General features: G+C 46.6%; 1 protein-coding gene across 2 annotated transcripts in view; it reads right to left on the minus strand.

Annotated features, from left to right (window-relative positions):
• Window positions 1-653: 653 nt before the first annotated feature.
• The window catches only part of ST3GAL2 (ST3 beta-galactoside alpha-2,3-sialyltransferase 2), a 29,925-nt gene continuing 7,764 nt past the window's right edge, over window positions 654-22,814 (minus strand). For both annotated transcript variants that reach the window (XM_083164877.1, XM_083164876.1), the window contains exons 3-7: window positions 8,102-8,295; window positions 5,319-5,498; window positions 5,158-5,203; window positions 4,398-4,517; window positions 654-4,316 (exon numbers count right to left, since the gene is read on the minus strand). In XM_083164877.1, coding sequence (XP_083021003.1) covers window positions 4,143-4,316; window positions 4,398-4,517; window positions 5,158-5,203; window positions 5,319-5,498; window positions 8,102-8,295 — 714 coding nt within the window. In that variant the 3' untranslated portion in view covers window positions 654-4,142. The remainder of the gene's footprint in view (window positions 4,317-4,397; window positions 4,518-5,157; window positions 5,204-5,318; window positions 5,499-8,101; window positions 8,296-22,814) is intronic.

Consider the following 22,814-nt stretch of genomic DNA (forward strand, 5'->3'; position numbering starts at 1 on the left):
GTGTCACCGAAATGCCATTTAGAGTATTTGTGCTTCTATTATAAACACGTTCAGGAGAAAACACACAATATTCACAATTGTGACCATGAAAATGGGTCAATTAGGGATTTTTTCTCCCACCAAAGTCATTCTCTTTGCACTAGGACAAGCTCATACTCTCTTTTACTATGCTAAAGTATATTAATGAACCACTCTAAGACATCCTGACCTAATTTTAACTAGATCGGAGCATCTTCATAGTTTTCGTCATTTTCACCAAAAAAGTGAAACTTCAGGCCTCTTGCCAGAACAGAAGATGTTGACTCAGAACAAAATGCTTTTGCACGTTTCTTATTCAAGTCAAGTCACAACTTTTCCACACTAGCCCATTTTGAATTTCTCAATTTCAGTTTTTTCACTCCGCCCTAATATATATATATCGGAAAAAATTATTCCTTTTTTATATAAAAATCCTTTTTTGAATGAACAAATACTGTGAGTCACTTCTCTATATATAGATGCAGCGAATGCTCTATAAAAGATAGACAGCCGGTGGTTATACGGACATAAGCTAAATGAGACAGAGTTTTCCTCTCTCTCTCTGTAACAATTTATTATGTGGCTCAAAATGAAAAGCATAATATCTAAAGTTAAAAGTAGGTGCTTAAATTAGAAAAATTTATGTTTAAGTTTGGTTGGAAAACTGTAGGTGGCGAACCCGACACTATGTGGTTGTGCTGCTTCTGTCGTGTGCGTTGCGCCACCCCGGCTGCTGAATTAACAGCGTTCCCACAGAAGTACCAATGTTTCTAGAATTAGAATAAGATATTGGCCACTTTGTTGGCTTATGAGCTATTTCTAAATACAGAGGTCCGTATGAAATTTGCTGTCTTTACTTATCTTCTCTGCTTTATTAAGAGTAACTTTTTTTGAAACAAAACTTGCCATTGCAACATCTCCTAATAATATAATAAAATATTCTATGTCACTGTTTATAAATGAAGCTAGCTTGTTAGCTATGAGCTCACACATTGATTACAGGTGGTCAGAATGATCATTTATTGACCACAGGTGGTTTTAATGAATATACCTTTTTGATTGGACATTTGTCTTTTAAAAATGACCCCCAATGAGGGGGAGAGCATCTTCTGAGGAAACCGACATCCCTGTAAGTCGGAGAAACGCGTCAAGACAGCCCCCCCTGACAGGCATTGGTACCTGTACAAGGACGTGGATTCCGACACTACAGCGTGGCTGTGCTCTGAATAAATCCTGGACTCCAGCGCTGATCTCTAAAACACTGCGGCGGTGACGGTTAACTACAGCTGATACAGTGATCGCTGCCCCTCTTCCATCTGGACACGGCAAGGAGACTCTGCGTGGCCGTAAGTCTGCTCCTGTGAGTGTCCGTCCCCAGCTGAGTGTGTATGGACAGCTCATGAGTGCAGGTAACTCAATCATTATACCACACTCAGCATTTACTAGCAGCAGCCGCAGTGTATCTACCCTTTCTCCTGCCAAACACATTGTTGTCAGCACGGAACAACTGGAATAAAAATTAACACTCTATTTAACCCCTGATGAGGGTCACTTGTACTTCATCACAGCACGCTATAAGTCCATCCATTACAGCTTAAAACTGACTGTGTAATCAAGCATTTTCCTGCCCAAACAGCCCAGAAATATGGGCAAGTTAGGAAACCAGAAATAAGAGATCGAATCCTTAATTGTGCACATATCTTAACTCTTTGGCTACCTACTTACCATTCTGTTTCCAAAGAATACTGATTGGAGAAACTTGATAATCTAATCCACAAATCTACAGCTGTATTTGGTATTATAAGTCGGGCTGGCCAGCCTAGGAATTGATTGGATGTCCATGTCCTTGATTTAAATTGTATTTTATTTTCATTATTATATGTGCATTGTATTGTATGAGTTTTTAAAAACTGTATTAATTGTTTTGCCCACTACTTAGGTGTGTGATGATTATTATTATTCTATGATAAATAATAAATATATATTTCTACCTGAAATCTAGTGTTACATTTGCGCTCTTTTAATATTTACCTAATATTTTCTTTTTAACTCTATCTTTCCTTGGGGATTGCAGATACTCCCCATATAAGAGCTGCAGGTGTTACACTTTTTATCTAATTAAGAAATTATATAGGTTACTGTGCGCCCGATTTTGAGTTTCCGGTTCTATCCCTCTTGGTGTTGCAGGTGGATGTGTGTCTAAACATATCACATATTTTCAGTCTGTAACGCTGTGCGTGGGGGGAAACGGTTAACCCAATTTGTATATACTTTCAGCTGACAAAATGGCTGCCCTCTAAGGTAAATTTAGGAATAGACAAATCGGTTACATGTGTGGATTATGAGGACTTTAACGCAGTCCATTGGCACCAACATACCCACATTATGAAGAGGAAGAAACCATCAGAAATTCCCCCTCTAGTGGGTTGACTACAAATTTAATTGTAAATATAAAACCATTTGGACGTCAAAATAATAACATGAAAAAAATGATGACTAGATAAACTCCCATCACACAGAACCGCCAATCATGCGTGCAAAGAGGGGTGTGGCCCAAAACCAGCCCAACCCCCAACTACACCAAACCAATCCCAACCCCCCTACCCCGACATTTGGTCTACAGCATGATGGTCGACACCATTAGTTCGACATGGGTTTTCACTGTTTTTGACCTGAATGTCAACATAGTCGTCCGGCACGGTGCCTCGCTGCGCTCGGCACACTATTTTATTCTCCCACCACGCCCTAGTGGATGGTAGGGCATGAAATACCGCCTGTCGGCTCAAAAAACAGTGAAAAACCCCATGTAGACCTTTTGACTGTCGACCTAGACAGTCGAACTAACGACCTGTTGACCTAGAGCCATGTCGATCTTTTCCTATGTTGACCTAGACCCATGTCAACCTAATGACTGTCTACCATCATGCTGTAGACCAAATGACCACATCCCGCCGACTATGCCAAACCAACCCCCTCTACCGACTAAGCCCAACTCCCATCCCAGTCACACACAACCGCCAGCCCAACCTTCCAGCATTCTTATGGTAGAGGCCACCCCTCTATCCTTACATTCCATTCTGTATTCCCACACTTCCCAGTACTGGGACTAGGAATAATCATCTCCAGATAAATACATTGCTTGTAAAGTGCTCGATGTATGCGCATCGTCTCCGGCAGCCGGTGTGACAGCTAGGAAGCGATTGCAGAGGAACAGGGCTTAATAGTTCCTAAAAGAAATTCACAGTCTGCACGGGGCGTATGGATAGTGGCTTTCCTGTACCCCGAAATATAACCTGCAGCTGCTCCTCTCAATGACAACAGCACAAGTCCTCTGACCACAGCATGTCCTAGAAAATACTAAACTACAAAGCCACCAGCAACACTCAGAATACGCATCTAAGAAGCGCTCACAAGACAGAAGAGGGAGAACACTGGAGGACTCTGCTCCTTGTTCAGCAGAGATCACACACTTTAAAGAAGTCAGCCCCCCTAAAGACATGATAATTCTGCAGGCCGGTCACCTATCTCCTGGCTGCCCAACATTCATCACAAGGGCTGCTATGACTATGAGCACAGGAGAAGGGTCCAGCGATTCTCATGAAGGTTTCTGGTCTCCATGATTATTGGCCAATGTGGATTGTATAAGCCCAGCTGTATACATTCAGAGATTGTCAGTATGGTCAACCCTATGCTGCTGGGGAGCCTGTGTCACCCTCCATGTTGTAAATAATATACTGCGTGTAGTCACGGAGCTTTGTGGGGCAATAAGCTGCGTGGCAGAGAGCAATGGGTTCTCCAACAGACAGGGCACAAAGTGTTTCTGAATGTGTTGATGGCCCCAGCCAGACCGGCCAACACCATACAGCAGAAGGGGACACCAGATCTGGGCCAAGATCAGACAAAGGCCAAACTTCCACCCGATGAACCAGAACTTCATGCATAAAACAGAAATCCATACTGGACAGCTCTGACTGGATCATTTTGCCTTGCAATTCAGTGATTGGTCCGTGATACAAAATGGCAACATGCTGAGAACCTGATTGGCCAGCCATTACTGGAGTGTTGAGTCCGCCCCTTTATACCGCAACAAGGGTTTGGGCTTATAGAGGTATGTGGGGTAGGGCTCATGTACTACGATACACCTTGATTTTGCCCTCACGGACGAGTGTGTCAATGATCTGTGCCTCAAAGTCTGCATCATGCACCCCAGTTTTGCGGAATTCCCCAGCATATCGGTTATTTTCCCAGTAGTGATGCCAATTCCCGCGGCTATCTGCGCCAAAGCCAAACACATTCACCTGGGTGGAAAGAAGAAGAAATTCATGAACACAGACACCAGGCACACAGCTCCCTGTTCATCCCACAGTCACCCAACTCACCTCATCACAGACGTGAAGGGCAAAGAAGAGAACCAGCATACCAGTGGAAGGATAACGTCCGTGATGTTCCGTCCAGCGGTCATGGATGTACTTAAAGAAAGCTGGGTTGTAGATCTGAACCTAAAACACCAATAACGCATGTGTTAGCGGGGTGACCAATACCCTCCTGTGTATTGTGCAGCATATGAGGCCGGGTATTGTAGGGGCAGCTCAGTATTTATGACAATGCCCGGTCACCGGGGGTACTGCTGAGGATACAGCAATACAATCTAACCAAGACTACTGCCTCCTAGTGACCAGATAGGCTACATTCTCAGTGATGTCATTGGCTCCTAGTGATTGGATGGGCTGCATTCTCAGTGATGTCACTGGCTTCTAGTGACTGGATAGGCTACACTCAGTGATGTCAATGGCTCCTAGTGCATGCCATTTTTATGAATAGTGGTTCTGCACCCAAGATGTCAGCCATATTACAATACGTCCCCCTGTACATACTGCTCACTAAAAGAGGCTCTGGAAATTACATGAACTCACTGAATGTTTGTCATTTTGCCGGATGCAGGCACAGAATAGAGGTCACATTAATCGCAGCCAGCGCACAGCAAGTGAAGGGAACATTATAAAAGTGCTGCTTATGATGCAGTCAGTGAGTGGAATTAGCACTCAGCAGTACACACATTACTAGCCTAGCACTGAGCCCCAGAGCGGCCCCTCTCCTCCTCTCCCTCCCAGTAATCCCATAAGCCATGTAAACAATCACCTTATCTTTGTCCACACGCAGGAACGCCTTCACCGGAGCGTAAGTGCTGCAGGGAAGGAGGAAAACATGGTGAGTCGGGTCTCTCATAACAGGTACCAGCCCAGAACCCATCACATACTGATACTGGGCAACATTCACCTGGTGCTCCTGCGGGTACTTACAAGCGGATCTGACCAGTGGAGAGGGCACTTGTGATCCACAGAAGATCCAGAGCTTTAAATGGGACCAGCACAAAGCTGACGTTGGCCGGGAGGTTTTTCGCACTTTCTGGGTACATGAAGTGATGAGTGGTTTTGGAGCCAACGTCGTTCTCAAAGCCCAGGGTGGGGGCCTGGTTTATCCTGTGCCGGACAGACCAGAGAAACCTCGTTATCCAATATAGACACAGTATAAGCAGACTAACACTTTCATCATCCCAGCAGCTCTAGGAGGGGCATGCCAATACCTGGGGTGTATGTCAGGGCCAATTATTTTGGCGAAATAAACATTTTGTAATTCATTGCAAAGTAAGACTTCTGTTCTGTAAACTGGAATGTGCAACACCTGCATAGTACAACCTCTCCTGTTCTGTACGGTGGGAAGTGTAACGCCTGCATAGTACAACCTCTCCTGTTCTGTACAGTGGGAAGTGTAACGCCTGCATAGTGCAACCTCTCCTGTTCTGTACGGTGGGAAGTGTAACGCCTGCATAGTGCAACCTCTCCTGTTCTGTACGGTGGGAAGTGTAACGCCTGCATAGTGCAACCTCTCCTGTTCTGTACGGTGGGAAGTGTAACGCCTGCATAGTGCAACCTCTCCTGTTCTGTACGGTGGGAAGTGTAACGCCTGCATAGTACAACCTCTGCTGTTCTCTACGGTGGGAAGTGTAACGCCTGCATAGTGCAACCTCTCCTGTTTTGTACGGTGGGAAGTGTAATGCCTGCATAGTACAACCTCTCCTGTTCTGTACGGTGGGAAGTGTAACGCCTGCATAGTACAACCTCTCCTGTTCTGTACAGTGGGAAGTGTAACGCCTGCATAGTACAACCTCTGCTGTTCTCTACGGTGGGAAGTGTAACGCCGGCATAGTGCAACCTCTCCTGTTCTGTACGGTGGGAAGTGTAACGCCTGCATAGTGCAACCTCTGCTGTTCTCTACGGTGGGAAGTGTAACGCCGGCATAGTGCAACCTCTCCTGTTCTGTACGGTGGGAAGTGTAACGCCTGCATAGTGCAACCTCTCCTGTTCTGTACGGTGGGAAGTGTAACGCCTGCATAGTACAACCTCTCCTGTTCTGTACAGTGGGAAGTGTAACGCCAGCATAGTACAACCTCTCCTTTTCTGTACGGTGGGATGTGTTAACGCCTGCATAGTACAACCTCTGCTGTTCTGTACGGTGGGAAGTGTAACGCCTGCATATAGTACAACCTCTCCTGTTCTGTATGGTGGGAAGTGTAACGCCTGCATAGTGCAACCTCTCCTGTTCTGTACGGTGGGAAGTGTAACCACTTCTCCTGTTCTGTATGCTGGGATAGTATGGCTGCCTAGTACCACTTCTCCTGTTCTATATACCAGGATATGATGCAGCTGCCTAGTACCACTTCTCCTGTTCCGTATACTAGGAAACTACAGCTGTCTAGTACCACTTCTCCTGTTGGATTCAGTATGAAATCCCGGCGTTCGAAATCCCGACAAGGGGGGGGGGGCGTGGATCACCCCCCCCCCCTTTGCGGGCTCGCTGCGCTCGCCACGCAGCGGGCCCGGTGCCTTGCTACGCTTGGCACGCTAATTTATTTTCCCTCCAGGGGTGTCGTGGACACCCACGGAGGGAGAAACTGTCGGGATTTCGGCCGTCGGGATTCCGAACGCCGGATCCCGACCGCCGGGATTTAAACTGCATCCCCTCCTGTTCTGTATACTGGGATATGATGCAGCTGCCTAGTACCACTTCCACTGTTCTGTAGTTACTTGTGTAGTTTCACGGCGCCAGCATGGCACTGTGCTACTTCCGGGTTCTATGCTTACCACAAACTATCTAAAATAAACTAACTTAACTCCATGCCAACATGGATAGTTCATACCCCCACTATCCATGTTGGCATGGAGTTGATTTTAGATAGCGTAGTGAGCCACCGAGCCCGCAGCGTGGGCGAGCGAAGCGAGCCCCGCAAGGGAACCCAGACGCCTGGCGCCGTTAGAACTACACAAGTACTGTTCTGTATGCTGGGATATGTACAGTACCAGACAATAGATTAATCCTCCAGTAATGAACCTTCGCACATGCCCACCAGGGGGCAGACATGTTCCATACATGTTAAGCATGTTAGAGTTGAGCCTGTTACATATGCAGGGCAGCAGGAGACAGTTTTGGGTCACACCGCATGGCTGGAGGGGACTCCCGGCAAGAGACTGCAGTCAGCTGTGCCAGGGCTGCAGCCATACCCAGGGCACCACATAACCAGAATGGGACTGTAGTCCAGTCGGGCAGAGCATGCTATATCAGCAGTGCCAGGGCTGCAACCATACCAAGGGCACCACCTAACCAGGAGGGGACTGCAGTCAGGCAGAACATGCTCTACAGTGGTGCCAGGACTGCAGCCATACCCAGGGTACCGCGTAACCAGAATGGGACTGCAGTCAGGCAGAGCATGCTACACCAGCAGTGCCAAGGCTGCAGCCATACTCAGGGCACCACGTGACCAGGAGGGGACTGCAGTCAGGTAGAGCATGCTGTACCAGTAGTGCCAGGGCTGCAGCCATACCCAGGGCACCATGTAACAAGGAGGGGACTGCAGTCAGGCAGAGCATGCTGTACCAGCAGTGCCAGGGCTACAGCCATACCCAGGGCACCACCTAACCAGGAGGGGACTGCAGTCAGGCAATTAATGCTGTACCAGTGGTGCCAGGGCTGCAGCCATACCTAGGGCACCACCTAACCAGGAGGGGACACACCAGCCACCACCTACCTCATGATGAAGCTGTGTCTGTCTATGTCCTTCCCGTATCCGGACCCTCGCAGGTTGCCGGAATTACCAACCACAGCACACCGGTGGCACGCCAGGGAGTCCTGCGGCGCATACGGATTCCGTCCGGGAATAATCTGGAACAGCTGAGACAAGATCTCCAGGGTGTTGTGGGACCTGAACTGGGGCTGCAGCATCTGTATGGGGACACAAGGCCGTCAAGAGGTCTGTGAATAGCAACCATCAGAAATCGGATTTCATGCCGTAACTTGCACATGGCAGATATTAGCCAATCACTGATTGGACGATGACGTTCTGAGGCAAACAGGCAATGCCAGAGTTTGTTATGGCCAAGGGAGGCAGAGAAGAAAGAAAGCTCCTGGTGGGGGCACCCTTATATCACAGAAAAATAGTATATAATTACGTCATTTAAATATAATTTTTTATTAGTATGCGTTAAAATGAGATATGATGATTCCTTGTCACACAAAAATTATTTGAAATATACAACGCTGCAAAAATATATAGATAATAAGATGCAAATTGTGCCTATAGTATAGGCCTATTGGAGACGGTTTTGGTAGAGATACCTGGGGTAATAGGATGAGAGATTCAGAAAGTGAGAGATTTGGTAAGAAATCTCCAGTTTTTTTAAAGCAGCAATCGTTTACACTGCAAAATCAAACTGGTTTTGCAGTGTAAATGATTGCCGCTTTAAAAAAAACCTGGAGATTTCTTACCAAATATCTCACTTTCTGAATCTCTCATCCTATTACATTTCAGCCCAGGTGTGAGCCTGATTTGTCCTGTTTTATACTATGGTGTTATTAAGGATTTAAATCATAGGTAACTTTTTAAAAATATGTCTCCAAGGCAGACCACACAAAAAAAGAATTGTTATGCATAAAACAGACTATATATATATCATAATGATATGATGAGCTAACAATTAGTGTGTTAGGAAGGAATCGGTACATCTGTCAGAACAGACTTAGGTCTACAGTCATTAGGTCGACCCCGGAAGGTCGACTGGCCCTAAGGTCGACAGGGTTAAAGATCGACATGGGTCAATGTCGACATGACTTAAGGTCGACATGGTCCAAGGTCGACAGTCATTAGGTCGACATGAGTTTTTCACTGTTTTTTTGACCCGAATGTCGACACAGTCGACATGGACACAGTTGGAGTTAAACTGCAGCCCCTCGCGATGCTTCAGGCACGGTGCCTCGCTACGCTTGGCACACTATTTTATTCACCCACCAAGCCCTAGGGGATGGTAGGGCATGAAATACAGCCTGTCGGCACATGTCGGCTGAAAAAACAGTGAAAAAAAGTCATGTCGAACTTGACCCATGTCGACCTTTAACCCTGTCGACCTTGGGGCCAGTCGACCTTCCGGGGTCGACCTAATGACTGTCGACCTAATGCTGGCCACACATCAGACCAACTTTCCTCCAACCATCCAACTAGTTGGTTGGTTGGACTGAAAATCTGGTACTGTGTGGGGGCAAATGCCAATAAGCAATTTGCTCACAAACGCAGCAGAATGGAAAAAAACGTTTAATAAAATTGTTTAAATCAAATAGGTCCAACTACAGTACATTTTCTGAGTGACAGCTTGTCTATTTTCAGATTTGGGAAAAAAATGACTTAATTTCAAATGACATTTGCTCCTATCCAGTACCAGGTTTTTATTCCATCCGAGCAACTAGTTGGGTGGTTGGAGGAAAGTTGGTCTGATGTGTGGCCAGCATAAGTGTGATCTAACAGATGACGTTTCCAGTTAGGAACAGGTGCAGGGTATTGCCTTCAATCTATGTAAACAGGAGAGTTTTAATAGTTTCCCTGTCCTGCTACCTGCAATTGACAGATTCAGGGTTCATAGAGGAGCAAAGAAACAGAGCCCTATGGTAATCTGCTATGAATATGTGCGCACTGTGGCTAAATAGTCTAGGACTTGTCCACTGCATACTTCCAGTGGTTACCTCAGCCTTTTGTTGAGGGTCCAGCAGTTGAAGCTTCTGCGGCACCCGGAGGGCTTGCTGTGGTATCACCATTCTGGCGTCCTCCCCCTTTTGCTGCCTCCTGCGTCTGTCACCGGCCTGTGGATGCCAGTCACGTGACTGCACCACGTGGTCTGGCGGATTTTCCGTAGTACTGTTCGCAGTGCTTGGTCACAGGAGGAGCTGTGCGCGCCAGCGCTAATTATACAGGCGCAACCTCAGCGCTAATTATACAGGCACAACCTCAGCGCTAATTATACAGGCGCAACCTCAGCGCAAATCATACAGGCGCAACCTCAGCGCAAATCATACAGGCGCAACCTCAGCGCTAATTATACAGACGCAACCTCATCGCTAATTATACAGATGCAACCTCAGCGCTAATTATACAGATGTATCATCAACAGTATGAGACAAAATATGTGGTGGTCACACGGTGCTTGGGAAAGGTGAAATTGTCACTGGAGAGCAGAAACCTTGTAGAGTCCCGCAGGAATCACAGGGGAACAGGCCCCTTCTACAGTCCCATAGGGATGACTGGCGAGCTGACGCCTTCTACAGTCCCGTAGGAATGACTGGCGAGCTGACGCCTTCTACAGTCCCGTAGGAATGACTGGGGAGCTGACGCCTTCTACAGTCCCGTTGGAATGACTGGGAGCTGACACCTTCTACAGTCCCGTAGGAATGACTGGGGAGCAGACCCATTCTACAGTCCCGTAGGAATGACTGGGATGCTGACCCCTTCTACAGTCCTATAGGGATGACTGGGGAGCAGACCCGTTCTACAGTCCCGTAGGGATGACTGGGGAGCAGGCTCCTTCTACAGTCCTGTAGGGTTGATTGGGGGAGCTGACCCCTACTACAGTCCCATAGAGATATCACAAACAGAGAAGAAAAAGATTTGTCAATGGGGAGGTGCACCTAAGGTTTCTCACAAGTAAAGTAAGATATAAATTTTATTGTTGTGGTTAAAAACTGGGGAAATATGATGAACACATGTAACAATGATCAGTGAAGACAAGGAAGGGATAAGGTGTGTGAAAATTTGGTGGCTTGTTGACTACGCACTGTATTATAATAATCTGTGATGATATAACAATCAGGTTGTTCGCACAGACACCAATATATTAAATTACTTCATGAACGATTCATATTGTAGTGTCTTTATTGTGTATTGGCTATTCTTATTGGGGTATGTAATGCTGTCCAAATGAAGTTATCAAAGCAAAATATGTCATCACATTAATTCTAGGGCCAAAATTTGTTCACCAGTAGATGTTTTGTGGGGTCAACCCTTTGAATATTTTACATAAATAGTAGATTCACAAAATTTCTTTTTAAATTTATAGACTCTACAACAGTGCAGTCTTTACCCCTTTCACACCAGCCTAAATTCCGGGGTTGGGTTCTGGTGTGAAAGGTTCCAGGGACAAATTCCCGGGTTAATTTGTCAGCAATTCAACCCTGCTACCTAGGGAGCAATAGGTAGCAGGGTTGCTCCCGGGTCCTTCCAGGGTTACTGGCTGGTGTAAAAGGTGCAGGGACATATCCCTGCTTCCCGTGTTGCCTCTGCTAGTGCTGATTTGCTAGCAGGGCAAATTCCTGTTGTGGTGGTCACTCACAGACATGCCCAGAGACAGCATTCAGCGTGCAGGGAGACAGCGTGCATGTTCTGTGGCAACACAGACCCCAGAAGTTTATTTTAACCCCTGAAAGCCTGCAATGTGTGTCATATTTTGGACAAATGAGGAGGTGAGAGAGCTATTAATCATTAGAGGGGAAGATGCTTTCATATGCCTTTTAACTTGTTTTATACAAGTAAACAAAGGCTGAAACACTACAAATGTTTTGTGTCTTAATTAATAATCAATAATCTAATGTGGGCCTAAAAAAGGCCATTTTCAATGCTATTCTCATAGAAATGCAGGGTCATCCCAGGTTCAGTGTGAAATGTGCCGACCCGGGTTGTCCATGCTTCAAAAGCATGTGTGAATGGGTCCCAACCCGGGAATGTCCCTGCTTGTCTTTGGAATTTAATTCCCAGGTTTGTCTCTGCATTTCTGGTGTGAAAGGGGTATTATAGAGGGAGATATAGATCTCACATATCCAGAGGACACACACTGAACCTCATATTAAGAGAATAAACTATCTCTTAAGGTGCGTACCCACGGTACGATTTATGTTCCGTATGATATTGTATACGATTTCCCAGGAAAGTCCCAGTGGTCAAAAGCATAAGATTTGTGCTTAAAATAACGTACAATGTGCATAAGATATCATATACGATATGACTTCACAGCTGTACTACACTATACTATCTTATGCTTTCTAGCCAGATTGAGTTGCATGCTCACCTGAGCAGCTCCCTGCCAGACGACCGGCGGGAGCGCGCATTGTACGTCGGATAGTGCACTATATCTTACCGTGTGTACGCACTATCTAGCATGCTATTCGAAACTAGCTAGATAGTGTGCTAGATTTTGCACTATATTTTACCGTGGGTACGCACCTTTATGACTGAGATATATCAGTTGTAGCTGTTTTGCCAAACTATCTCTTTATATTAAAGTCAACACAGAAATGTTACATTTGTTGCAATTTTATTGTAACATGAGGCAGTAGAGATTCTGTCAAGGGTGACCAAGGCTACTGCTGTATAAAGATTTATTAGGTTCAATAGACAAATCAAACAAAGGTTCTATAGATGGTATTTGTCTAAACCATGGGTCTTCAAACTGTGGCCCTCCAGATGTTGTGGAACTACATGTCCCAGCATGCCCTGACAGTTTTGGCATGCTCTTATAGGATAAAATGTGGCAATGCATGTTGGAACATGTAATTTCACAACATCTGGAGGGCCGCAGTTTGAAGACCCATGGTCTAAACCATAATTAGCAACAGCATGTCGACTGGTGACACATGGTAACCACTGGGAAGGATAAGACTGTTTTGAGAAGTATTTTCACACAGTAGTGTTTTCACTGTATCCTTATATATATATCAGTGTGCTGTCTAGGATTATAAATGACAATAACTCAGAGCTCACTGTCAAGGTCGCCTCTCCTAATCCCCATATCCACTTTCAGCATCCCATAGCCTCTCAGACCTGTTGGGTTGCTCTGGTGGTATCTGTGAAAATGTCGGGCCAGTGGTGTCAAAGTTTTCATGGCCTCTCTATCTCTGGGGGCATTTTTAATGCTGGCGACACATTCCATGATCCTTTTTTTCAAAGGTCTGATCATTTTTCCCACATATTCTTTCTTGCATGGGCATTGAAGGTTATATACAACCACTGCACATGTGATGTGGTTTTTAATTTTCCAAATTTGATTAAATTTGTCTTGAAAGGATGTTTGTGGGGTCATAAAAATACAGGCATTACAGGTCCCACATTTGTGGGAACCTGTTTTGGTGATAGAAGGCTCACAAGTCATAGCGTGTCATTATACACCTGATGTTTAAGTTAAAACACAAGTTATTTTGCTGTGAAATTTCGCCATTTTGGAATATAATAAAAGTGGCCTCTATATCAGCCATTATTATATGTGCAGAATATGATGTAAATTGTGCTAAATAGCTACTGCTGACTCTGAGATGTCAACGCGTGAGTTATTGTCATTTATAATCCTAGATGGCACATTATATATATATATATATATATATATATATATATATATATATAATGATACAGCGAAAACACTACTGTGTGAAAATACTTAACAAAACTTATCTGTGTCACCAGTCGACATGCTAAGTATTTTCACATGGTAGTGTTTTCACTGCATCCATATATATATATATATAGGGCGGAGTGGAAAAAAAACTGAAATTGAGAAATTCAAAATGGGCTAGTGTGGGAAAGTTGTGACTTGACCTGAATAAGAAACGTGCAAAAGCTTTTTGATCTGAGTCAACATCTTCTGTTCTGGCAAGAGGCCTGAAGTTTCACTTTTTAGGTGAAAATGAGGAAACCTATGAAGAAGCTCCGATCTAGTTAAAATGATGTCAGGATGTCTAAGAGTGGTTCATTAATATACTTTAGCTTAGTAAAAGAGAGTACGAGGTTGTGCTAGTGCAAAGTGACTGACTTTGGTGGGAGAAAAAATCCTGATAAATGACCCATTTTCATGGTCACAATTGTGAATATTGTGTGTTTTCTCCTGCACGTGTTTATAATAGAAGAAGCACAAATACTCTAAATGTAATTTCAGTGACACTGTGTGAAATATAACACTGCATAATGGCCCTTAATCAGACCTGATCGCAGTACAAATTTGTTCTCAAAATGGGCAAAACAAATGCTGCATTGCAGGTGGGGCAGATGTAACGTGCTGAGAGAGTTAAATTTGGGTGGGGTGTGTTGAAACTGAAATCTAAATTGCAGTGTAAAAATAATGCAGCCGGTATTTAACTTGCACAGAAACAAAATAACTCACACAAATCTAAAGGTGGCCATACATCTACAGATCGATTGTCAGATTGGACCGGTTGGAACAAACACCTGGTAATATCTGAATGACAGTTTTTGGCAGAATTCCAGCATGTTAAAGCAAATGGTCAACTGTCATTTGCTCTCATCCATTACCAGGATTTTGTTCCAACCAGACAGATCGGACAATAAATCTGTAGATGTATGGCCACCTTAACTCCCTCTGCACATGTTACATCTGCCCCACATGCCGCTGCATTGCAGCATATAATTATGTCAAAGATAAGCCAATATATTAATAGTTAAATACGTTAAAGTGCATTATGCTGTAATAAGTGTAATAAGTATTGCTGATCAATCCTGCCTAGAAATGAACACAGTGATTGGCATATATGTACTGCTGGACACCACTCATAGAATGATTAACCTGTTATTTTTTGCAGTTGGACATACTGAGACCAGTATACCATATATGTTGTAATTAACGGTTTATGAACGGAGTTATTTCGTAACCCTCATTTAAGCCCAGGGTTACGAAATAACTCCGTTCATAAACCGTTAATTACAACATATATGGTATACTGGTCTCAGTATGTCCAACTGCTTACCCCACCCCCCTCTTCTTTATTTTTATTTTTTCTTCTGCCTTTCTCATTATTAACAATATTATATATATGCCCTCCTAATTATTCCTTTTCTAAAAGATGTCGTTGATTATAAATGCCTCCTTGATAAATGCTTATTGCTATCTAATTGGGTCTTGCCTTGTCTGATATGACTGTACCTATATGTATACTTATTTTTAGATATTGTATTTCTGCTGCTAATAATATCATAGTATTGTCTCACCAGTTTTAATACTGTGTTTTTTCATTGTTGTATGCAATTTACTGTTTTTTATAATTTGTTTCAGATTTTTATCTATATGAAGGAGATGTGTCGACATGCTGTGTCGACTGATATATTTGTATTTATGTATGTTTTTTTAGAGAGAAAATTTGATGTAATTATTTTTATTGGCTATATTTGATGGCTTTATAATGATTTATAATGTTATAAACTGCTGGTCTGTTTATTGTAAATGTTTGACATGGTGATCATCCACATTACACATATATACATCTAAGGACCATTAATGGTATGGTATTTATACTCTATATTATAGATATGTGTCTCATTACTCGATGTTAGAGCGATGTTTGAACCAACCTTATATGTTTTGGTAAAAATCCCCCCATTTTTTATGAAGAAAAACCGTTTTTTTGAAAGATATCTATGTCTTTGTGGCAGCTGGAATTAATTAACCGCGCCTCCTCATCCAGTACTAACACATAGCACACTTGTTCCTCTTTTGTGATTGGATGTTCACTCTGTTAAATATCTTGAGCTGCCGGTCACAGGCCACGCCCTCTGACGAAGTTTTACTACGAAACGCGTTAGGGCGGGGCCTGTGACGTCTGCTCTCCTTGGTCTGGCTCCCCTACACGCCTCTGTCCTCACGGTGTCCATCGGCACGCTGTTCTTACTGTGGTATTCCCAGCGGGTGATCGGTGGACGGCGATTGTGCTCCGGAAGGCTGGTAGGAGGTTGCCTGGCATTTGTATATACAAACCTTGTGGTACCCAGCCCACAGCAGTTATTTTTATGGTACGAGCATTTGTTTGCTCTTTTTCGCCTGTGATTTTATTCTCAATAAAAAGTTGTCTTTTATGCACTATGGAGCGCCCCTCCTGTCCTCTTTTTTGACAGATCCATTTCCTCTCCCCAGAGTCCAGGGAGTTTATTGGAGGAGGCTGCAATCTCTACATTGGATTTAGTGCTACTCGTTAGATCATATTGATCACCTGGGTTTTTCAACCAGCTGGGTTGCCTACACCTGCTAGCGCCGCAGGTCCACCTTTCCTCTCTACATATATATATATATATATATATATATATATATATATATATATACTTAGAAGTCCAGGCACTCAGGCAGATAAAGCAACAACTTGGGTGCACCTCAATCCCAGAGGGATAGGTATAGGTAAATCATCCGAGGTCACTCACAAGATTGGTATAGCTGCACGGCGGCAGACTTATAATAAATCAAACGATGGACACAAGGCTGTGTGGGTCAACGTTTCGGGCTGGTGGCCCTTTATCAAGACATGTCTTGATAAAGGGCCACCAGCCCGAAACGTTGACCCACACAGCCTTGTGTCCATCGTTTGATTTATTATAAGTCTGCCGCCGTGCAGCTATACCAATCTTGTGAGTGACCTCGGATGATTTACCTATATATATATATATATATATGTGCGCCTCTATACACATGTGTATCCGCTCTGTTCTTCCGTGGGATACCGTGGCGGATTGGGCCGTCTGCAAACCGGAACTCAGACACTCCAGAGCTCGTTCCCTTCCCTCACCCCCTCCCTCTCCATACACTGCCAGATTTGGAGCTTGCTGCTATTATAGGGCCGCCTGTCACTGTGCTGCTAGGACCAGGCCTCACCTTCCTGACAAATACGGATCCCTCCAGAGCTGCTCAGCCCCTCCCCCTGCGTTGGTGCAGGACAGGGCTGCGCGAAGTCGCACACGGAGCTCGGGCTTCCCCGCGGCAGGACTCAACGCATGTGTGAGTCGCTTCTTCGGTGCAATAGGTCCTGTACCATATTTTTTTTACAGTTTTAGTGTGGGTGTATATTATGAGATGTGACCCTGGGACGCTCAGCTATCTATACAGATCTAAATACAATATGTGGGGGGAGGGACTGAGGATACACACACTGAGTGTGATGACGGTCTGCGTATGCTTCGCAAAAAACTTCTGGAAGCTCATTATATACCTGTTTCCTCATGAATATTTAAAAGATGTCCATTAAGGGCCGTGTCAGAGGGCGTGTTATGTTGCGTTACAAGGGATCTTTCCTGATTGGCTGTAAGTTGTGTTATTCACTACCACTTGTCAAATACACACAAAAAAAGGATAAATGTTGGTAATGAAGAGACAGCCAGCGGGGATTCTGTTTTGAATGGGTTTAATGGCAATTGTTATCATGATCATAGTGAATAAATATGACAGAAGGCGTATACGTGTCAGTTTTACCTTAGTCCATGGGCATGCTATTTGAGCAAATGATGGATTAATTGTGCACATGATTTATAATGTGCATATTCATTATATGAGTTTTAACCCAGTTAATGGTTACTTAAGTGACAACAAGATGATGAAGTATAGGTGTAAAACCATAAATATGGTTGAGAAATACCCTATGTATTGTGGAATTTTTAATGCACGTATATTGTGTGTCTATGATTTCCTCTTATTCAATATCCACACGCCATGGATTTTAATGTGATGATGATTCTTGGATGTCTGAATCATATCGTTCTATATTGTGTGTTTGTTTGCCACGGATAGAATTTTTCTCATTTTGCCCAAGCTGGTTTTGAAATGATTAATACTTATTTATTGCTCTGGTATATATCCTTTTATAAGAGTGTGATATACTCCACAAGGATATTGTGGGTTGAATATCGAATAACATAAATAAGGATGTATCAGATGATCACCGATTTATTCTTTTCAACGTGTACATGTAAGATGTTATTCACTGCTGAAATATTACAAAAGTAAGAAAGAGACATGCTTATATGTGGCTCAGTATTTCGTGTGTAAAACACTGCCTGTGTGGTATAACTTCGGACACACTCTCCAATAGGTTCTCAAATATGGGATTATTGATGTGAGTGCCTGTGGGTATATTATATTCAAAGGATACCGGTAGGAGTTAATATTACAACTGTTGCAAATGAATGGTCATTCATCTAGCCATGAAAGAAAAGACTCTCAATTAGTGGACCCTTGAGACATACAAATGTTTGATTCGTACCCTCCTGTCAGCGCAGACCCTTCCTGACCCCGCCCTTCCCCAATACCCTCCCTGACACTACACTACCCCCAGCCTGGTACAGCCACAATTCCCCAATACTCTCCCTGACACTACCTGGCCTGGTACAGCCACCCTTCCCCAATACCCTACCGGTACACTACCCCCAGCCTGGTACAGCCGCCCTTCCCCAATACCCTCCCGGTACACTACACTACCCCTAGCCTGCTACAGCCATCTCCCCCAATTATAAACCGGTACATTACCCCCAGCCTGGTACAGCTGCCCTTCCACAATACCCTCCCGGTACACAACCCTTAGCGTGGTAGTGCCGCTCTTCCCCAATACCCTCCCTGACACTACACTACCCCTAGCCTGGTACAGCCACAGTTCCCCAATACCCTACCTGATACTACACTACCCCCAGCTTGGGACAGCCACCCTTGCCCAATACCCTCCCTGATACTACACTACCCCCAGCCTGGTACAACTACCCTTCTCCAATACCCTCCCTGACACGACACTACCCCAAGCCTGGGACAGCCCCCCTTCCCCAATACCTTCCCTGACTCTACACCACCCCCAGCCTGGTACAGCCGCCCTTCCACTATACTCTCCCTGACACTACACTACCCCTAGCCTGGTACAGCTGCCCTTCTCCAATACCCTCCCTGACCCTACACTACCCCTAGCCTGGTACAGCTGCCCTTCTCCAATATCCTCCCTGACACTACACTACCCCCAGCCTGGTACAGCTGCCCTTCCCCAATACCCTTACTGACACTACACTACCCCCAGCCTGGTACAACTACCCTTCCCGGTACAATGTCCCCAGCCTGGTACAGCCGCCCTTCCCCAATACCCTCCCTGACACTACACTAACCCCAGCCTGGTACAGCCGCCCTTCCCCAATACCCTCCCTTACACTACCCCTAGCCTGGTACAGCTGCCCTTCTTCAATACCCTCCCTGACACTACACTACCCCCAGCCTGGTACAGCTGCCCTTTCCCAATACCCTCCCTGACACTGCACTACCCCCAGCCTGGTACAGCCACCCTTCCACGATACCCTCCCGCCAGCGCAGACCCTTCCAGGTACAAAACCCCCAAGCCTGGTACAGCCTGCCTTCCCCAATACCCTCCCTGACACTACACTACCCCATGCCTGGTACAGCTGCCCTTCTCCAAAACCCTCCCTGACACCTCACTACCCCCAGCCTGGTACAGCCAACCTTCCCCAATACCCTCCCTGATACTACACTACCCCCAGCCTGGTACAACTACCCTTCTCCAATACCCTCCCTGACACTACGCTACCCTTAGTCTGGTACAGCCGCCCTTCCATGATACCCTCCCTGACACTACACTACCCCTAGCATGGTACAGCTGCCCTTCTCCAATACCCTCTCTGACACTACACTACACCCAGCCTGGTACAACTACCCTTCCCGGTACAATGCCCCCAGCCTGGTACAGCCGCCCTTCCCCAATACCTCCTGTCAGCGCAGACCCTTCCTGGTACAATACACCTAGCCTGGTACAGCTGCCCTTCCCCAATACCCTACCGGTACACTACCCCCAGCCTGGTACAGCCACCCTTCCCCAATACCTTCCCGGTACACTACACTACCCCTAGCCTGGTACAGCCACAGTTCCCCAATACCCTACCTGATACTACACTACCCCCAGCTTGGGACAGCCACCCTTGCCCAATACCCTCCCTGATACTACACTACCCCCAGCCTGGTACAACTACCCTTCTCCAATACCCTCCCTGACACGACACTACCCCAAGCCTGGGACAGCCCCCCTTCCCCAATACCTTCCCTGACTCTACACCACCCCCAGCCTGGTACAGCCGCCCTTCCACTATACTCTCCCTGACACTACACTACCCCTAGCCTGGTACAGCTGCCCTTCTCCAATACCCTCCCTGACCCTACACTACCCCTAGCCTGGTACAGCTGCCCTTCTCCAATATCCTCCCTGACACTACACTACCCCCAGCCTGGTACAGCTGCCCTTCCCCAATACCCTTACTGACACTACACTACCCCCAGCCTGGTACAACTACCCTTCCCGGTACAATGTCCCCAGCCTGGTACAGCCGCCCTTCCCCAATACCCTCCCTGACACTACACTAACCCCAGCCTGGTACAGCCGCCCTTCCCCAATACCCTCCCTTACACTACCCCTAGCCTGGTACAGCTGCCCTTCTTCAATACCCTCCCTGACACTACACTACCCCCAGCCTGGTACAGCTGCCCTTTCCCAATACCCTCCCTGACACTGCACTACCCCCAGCCTGGTACAGCCACCCTTCCACGATACCCTCCCGCCAGCGCAGACCCTTCCAGGTACAAAACCCCCAAGCCTGGTACAGCCTGCCTTCCCCAATACCCTCCCTGACACTACACTACCCCATGCCTGGTACAGCTGCCCTTCTCCAAAACCCTCCCTGACACCTCACTACCCCCAGCCTGGTACAGCCAACCTTCCCCAATACCCTCCCTGATACTACACTACCCCCAGCCTGGTACAACTACCCTTCTCCAATACCCTCCCTGACACTACGCTACCCTTAGTCTGGTACAGCCGCCCTTCCATGATACCCTCCCTGACACTACACTACCCCTAGCATGGTACAGCTGCCCTTCTCCAATACCCTCTCTGACACTACACTACACCCAGCCTGGTACAACTACCCTTCCCGGTACAATGCCCCCAGCCTGGTACAGCCGCCCTTCCCCAATACCTCCTGTCAGCGCAGACCCTTCCTGGTACAATACACCTAGCCTGGTACAGCTGCCCTTCCCCAATACCCTACCGGTACACTACCCCCAGCCTGGTACAGCCACCCTTCCCCAATACCTTCCCGGTACACTACACTACTCCTAGCCTGATACAGCCGTCCTTCCCCAATACCCTCCTCGACACTACACTACCCCCATCCTGGTACAGCCACAATTCCCCAATACCCTAACAGTACACAACCCTTAGCTTGGTACACCCACCCTTCCCCAATACCCTCCCTGACACTAGACTACACCCACCCTGGTACAACCGCCCTTCCCCAATACCTTCCCGGTACACTACACTACTCCTAGCCTGATACAGCCACCCTTGCCCAATACCCTCCCTGATACTACACTACCCCCAGCCTGGTACAACTACCCTTCTCCAATACCCTCCCTGACACGACACTACCCCAAGCCTGGGACAGCCCCCCTTCCCCAATACCTTCCCTGACTCTACACTACCCCCAGCCTGGTACAGCCGCCCTTCCACTATACTCTCCCTGACACTACACTACCCCTAGCCTGGTACAGCTGCCCTTCTCCAATACCCTCCCTGACCCTACACTACCCCTAGCCTGGTACAGCTGCCCTTCTCCAATATCCTCCCTGACACTACACTACCCCCAGCCTGGTACAGCTGCCCTTCCCCAATACCCTTCCTGACACTACACTACCCCCAGCCTGGTACAACTACCCTTTCCGGTACAATGTCTTCAGCCTGGTACAGCCGCCCTTCCCCAATACCCTCCCTGACACTACACTAACCCCAGCCTGGTACAGCCGCCCTTCCCCAATACCCTCCCTTACACTACACTACCCCTAGCCTGGTACAGCTGCCCTTCTTCAATACCCTCCCTGACACTACACTACCCCCAGCCTGGTACAGCTGCCCTTCCCCAATACCCTCCCTGACACTGCACTACCCCCAGCCTGGTACAGCCACCCTTCCACGATACCCTCCCGCCAGCGCAGACCCTTCCAGGTACAAAACCCCCAAGCCTGGTACAGCCTGCCTTCCCCAATACCCTCCCTGACACTACACTACCCCATGCCTGGTACAGCTGCCCTTCTCCAAAACCCTCCCTGACACCTCACTACCCCCAGCCTGGTACAGCCAACCTTCCCCAATACCCTCCCTGATACTACACTACCCCCAGCCTGGTACAACTACCCTTCTCCAATACCCTCCCTGATACTACACTACCCCCAGCCTGGTACAGCCACAATTCCCCAATACCCTAACAGTACACAACCCTTAGCTTGGTACACCCACCCTTCCCCAATACCCTCCCTGACACTACAACCACCCTGGTACAGCCGCCCTTCACCCAATACCCTTCCTGACACTACACTACCCCCAGCCTGGTACAGCCACAATTCCCCAATACCCTACCAGTACACAACCCTTAGCCTGGTACAGCCGCCCTTCCCCAATACCTTCCCGGTACACTACACTACTCCTATCCTGATACAGCCGTCCTTCCCCAATACCCTCCCTGACACTACACTACCCCCAGGCTGGTACAGCCACAATTCCCCAATCCCCTAACAGTACACAACCCTTAGCATGGTACACCCACCCTTCCCCAATACCCTCCCTGACACTACACT

The sequence above is a fragment of the Crinia signifera genome, chromosome 11 (assembly GCF_055691185.1).
Source record: "Crinia signifera chromosome 11, ASM5569118v1, whole genome shotgun sequence".
NCBI classification, from domain to species: Eukaryota; Metazoa; Chordata; class Amphibia; order Anura; family Myobatrachidae; genus Crinia; species Crinia signifera.